The sequence below is a fragment of the Egretta garzetta genome, unplaced genomic scaffold, assembly GCF_000687185.1.
Source record: "Egretta garzetta isolate BGI_Z169 unplaced genomic scaffold, ASM68718v1 scaffold43, whole genome shotgun sequence".
Taxonomy (NCBI): Eukaryota; Metazoa; Chordata; class Aves; order Pelecaniformes; family Ardeidae; genus Egretta; species Egretta garzetta.
In genome coordinates this window covers 1,972,712-1,977,218 of record NW_009259047.1, presented here as the reverse complement: position 1 = coordinate 1,977,218, position 4,507 = coordinate 1,972,712, and the positions used below count along the sequence as shown (strand labels likewise).

At 36.3% G+C, this 4,507-nt stretch overlaps 1 protein-coding gene across 1 annotated transcript in view; it reads right to left on the bottom strand.

The window, feature by feature from the left end:
* TTLL7 (tubulin tyrosine ligase like 7) overlaps positions 1–4,164 on the bottom strand; it is a 54,141-nt gene extending 49,977 nt beyond the window's left edge. Inside the window, exons 1-4 of the mRNA XM_009635095.2 lie at positions 4,078–4,164; positions 3,797–3,925; positions 2,714–2,835; positions 1,949–2,016 (exon numbers count right to left, since the gene is read on the bottom strand). Coding sequence (XP_009633390.1) covers positions 1,949–2,016; positions 2,714–2,835; positions 3,797–3,925; positions 4,078–4,102 — 344 coding nt within the window. The 5' untranslated portion in view covers positions 4,103–4,164. The remainder of the gene's footprint in view (positions 1–1,948; positions 2,017–2,713; positions 2,836–3,796; positions 3,926–4,077) is intronic.
* Between the last annotated feature and the right edge of the window lie 343 nt (positions 4,165–4,507).

Below are 4,507 nucleotides of genomic sequence, written 5' to 3'. Positions count from 1 at the left end.
GAGAGAGTTGGGCTTGTTCAGCCTGGAGAAGAGAAGGCTGTGGGGAGACCTGATTGCGGCCTTTCAGTGCTTAAAGGGGGCCTGTAGGAAAGATGGGGAAAATCTTTTTAGTAGGGCCAGCTGTGTCAGGACAAGGGGTAATGGTTTTAAACTAAAACAGGATAGATTTAGACTGGACATAAGGAAGAAATTCCTTATAATGAGGGTGGTGAAACAGGAGAACGGGTTGCCCAGAGAGGTGGTGGAGGCCCCATCCCTGGAAACATTCAAGGCCAGGTTGGACGGGGCTCTGAGCAACCTGATCGAGTTAGCGGTGTCCCTGCTCACTGCAGGGGGGTTGGACTGAATGACCTCTAGGGGTCCCTTCCAACCCAAAACATTTTATGATTTTCCACCAATTCTCAGCAGTCGTTCCATGAATTCTCAACGGTAAAAACCCACCACTATTCTGCACAAGTCAGTGTCAGGAGTAGAAAAGACTGCATGCAGCAGAAAAGCAAGAGAACAGAATTAGTGTTTCTCTACTAACCTGTTCAAGTAAGTTTTAAGACAGAACAGCAGCTGCATGGAACAAAATCCTCCACTCAACAGACAAGAGCCTGTCCGACCATGTATCACAACTGACTTGGGATTTCACATACGTATGCCTTTCACAAGCAGTCTCAAGGCATATCGTATTGAATTGTGAGGCTAGGACTACGAAAAACAGACTGATGAGAACACTGCTATATCTACTGATACTGTCACAATATAGATGTTTTTGACCCAGAGTTACCATATCAGAGAAATTATTCCCATCGTATCTATATGTGCAATTTGCTCACTGAATGTCTTTCAACTGTGTTTCAAACTCAGAATTCATTAGGTTGAGAGAGGTATAATCAGGCTGTATTTGAAAACAATGTGTGCATGATAACAAGAGCCTTTTGTCCATTTTGCACATTTTTTTTAAATCACAGAACTGTAGCAATACACAGGGATACCACTGCCTACCAAGCTCACCAATGTTGTCCCACTGTTTCCAGGACCTCTCCAAATAGCTGTTTGCCTCCCTGTGCTGTCTCTATGGTTTTACTTAGAGTTTAAGTCTGGAAGGGGCAGTGAAAATTACTTTGCATCGTAACAGTTGCATACATTCTACATGCTACGTGTTGTAGCTACAAAACAGAAAAGGAAATAGAGAGAGAAGAGATGTCACACTAATTACATTAATATATGAAAACAAATTTTGTTCTGGTAACAGGAAATGCAGTGAAGGTAACATTGGGGGACAAAAGATTAATTCTATTAATAATTCCTCTTTAAATTAATTTATATTCGAAGAATCAAAATATTCACACACATTTATTCCTAAACCTTTCCTTATTACCAGGCTGTTGAATCATTATTTAGTATTGTTTTCTTACAGGTCTTACAGATTCTCAGCTAGGATGATTCCTCAGAACCCAGTTATTCCACTAGAGCGAGGAGAATTTATAATTAGACAAATGAGCCTGTCTGACGTTTCTTATATAAACCGTAAGATGCTTCACATTTTTTAAATTTGATATACACAAAAATACAGTCATTAATTATTTTAAACAAATAATATCCATCCACCACATACTAGTTATTTTTTCTGTTCTACCCCTACAGGATATATGCCTGGGTGTATTTTGTATTAAGTGTACCATACAATAATTTAAGGCTCTCCTACATTTTGCAATGCCTAGACAGAGAACTGAACCCACATAATTTTCCACTGAAGTCAGTTGGAAAAAAACAGTAGCCCACTCTGATGCTACACATCCAGAACCAAAGCCAAACTTATTAAAGAACTCTGGAAATCATTGTCGGCCCTCTCATAGCCTCTTAGTAAAAAAAACCAAACCTTACAAGCAATAATTCAGTATTGCGCTGCATTAAATACTGTGGCTGAAAAACTTCTTAATATTAAAAGAAAAATTACTTAGTCATGTTTCTTGCCAGAAAATCCTTTCTGCAGATCTCTCCCATTCCTGGAAAATGGTTGATTCTCTGAGGAAGGAGAAAAAAAGTTAGTTAGTTAGTAATTTTCAGTTTTCCTGGCATACCTAATACAATCATTTCAAATGTTCAACTGCATGCTCAGGCAAACATAGTTAGTGTTACATATAAATTATATAAGATAATATCTTACACTATACTATGCATCCTTAGCAATACTAAAGATACTGTAAGTCGTATTCTCTTCCACTGACATGAGTATGCCCATTGATTTCATTACAGACATGAAACTAGACTACCATACTCCTATTCACAAAGCTATCTAGGAACAAAGAATGCTATCACAAAGTAATGGTAAAAAAATGAATTATTTATTCACAGAAACTGTGGAGAGCGCTCTGCTTGTTAACTTACTGCTTAAAAGCTTATGAGCAACTTATAAATGATGTTTTGCATCTTCTTTCAAACTCTGATCATTGACAACACCCAACTGGCAGACAAAAGCATGAAAGAACAGCCCAAAATACTTAAACACCAGATTCCAAGCAGCATGAACAAATAACTCTGGAAAAGAGAATAGGATTTTAAAATATGTAGTGGTATAGCCTTATTGCAGTCTGGTTGGTGGCGTTTTGTGGAGGTTTTTTCTCTCCATACAAATATAACTGACCAAAAGTGGCACATTACTGAACGCTTCAGAGTGAAGCGGTTTACTGGAACGTGTCAGAAATCCCAACTACCACTCTACCTGGTAGTTCCGAAGTTCAGCAATCTTTTCCTGTTGCACAGCAGAATCACTCCATATGAGATTAGCTGTTTCATCTTCATCACGTGTTTTCACAAATCCCATTTCTTGTATTACTACACGTACTACGGAGAAATCACATACTTAAGGAATATTCTGAATCTCTAAAATAGATTCATTTTCAAAATTTAAAAAATCAATTAAGATTTTAAACACTTCCAATACTCAACCCTTTTTCCAAGAACAATGTTAGCAGTCAAACTATTATTTATCTTGCGTTATGTCCATCAGTCTGTTGTCAGCCTGTCATTACAACATTACAGCACCTTGTACCGAGGCTGGAATCAGAGCACAACCACTGACGGGAATTGTAAAGAGCTTCAGGGCATTCCAAAATCATCTAGCAAAAGTCCACTTGCACAGCTTTTAGACTGGATGTTGGCTATCACATATGTTAATTTTTAAAGTGATGACTCTAAGTGTCACTGCAGACAGGGGACAAGAATGCCTCCTTAGTCAAGGTGCAGTAGTTATAAAAGCAAATACACATATTATTTTATTATTAAAAAAAAAAAAGACTGATTATGTGCCAGGCATAACTCAGGTTCTAGGAGAAAAGACTTTGCTGAAGTAGTCCCAAGCATCAAAATACAAAACATTAGTAGATTTTATTCAGAAACCTCTGTTATTATACAGAGATTATTACTGCATTATTATTTATTATATTATTAGAGTATTTAATATTAAATTTGCAGTATTCATCTTTCAAGGCTTTAAGTAAACTTCCAAACACATACATAATTCATAATTAGAGGTTTTTTCCACAGCCTCCTTGATTACTTAAGTTTTTGCATTTCAAGGCCCTTCCCTCAGTAACAAATGGGGAGCAATAGATGCAGTGTCCAATGTTACCAAAAAAAAAAAAAAAACCCAAAACCAAAAAACCCCAAAGGTTTCTTATAAAACAAATCCTTTGGAAATGTCTCACTGTCAGCTTGATGCAAAGTCCATTAATTCACCCCATTAGTTACTAATTAACTCACATCAATGACTATTAGGATGAAAACAAAATACATAGCTTCCTACCGATTTCATATTTTGTGCCAGCGATATTTGCAGTGATGACTCCATTCTTCTTCTTTCTGACTTTTCTTTTAATTGTGCTTTGATAGGGTAGTTCTGAACTCAAAGTCAGAGGAGCAGTTCCATGATTATCTTTGAAAAATAACGTTGTAACTATCAACATCTTTAATCTCAAATAATGTATGCAAATGAACTAAAATACAAACATTTACTTTGTTGCAAATTAATGGTACATGCATACTGAATAATTAATAGGCTATATGAAAAATCCAAGACTAGCATACCTCCCTCATTAGGCAAGGATGGCATTATATCCTAAGACAGGGCAGAAGCAGAGCCCAAATTCTGTTCCAAGTTCTCAGAAAATGATGGAGCTGTCAAAGCCAAATTATTCAAAACTCCAGTCATACCATTTCAGTCTCTGGTTGTAGCAAATATTAGTTCTGGAATGGAGAGATATCTGTGTTAAAAAAATATAAGAGAAACTTTGTTATAGAGAAATCCTGAAAAAACATAAACAGCAGAAAACTAAATATGGAAATGCTTTTAACAAGTCAAAAGTAATGCTTATTTTAAAAGATTGATCAAGTTATTGTAAATACAAACCTTTGTTCATTACAAATCAATTGGTTTGTTTCTGGGAAAAATAATTTTGCAGAATTAATTTTCAAAATGAGATTTTCTCATTTTCATTTGTGTATGGGAGATTTGGGG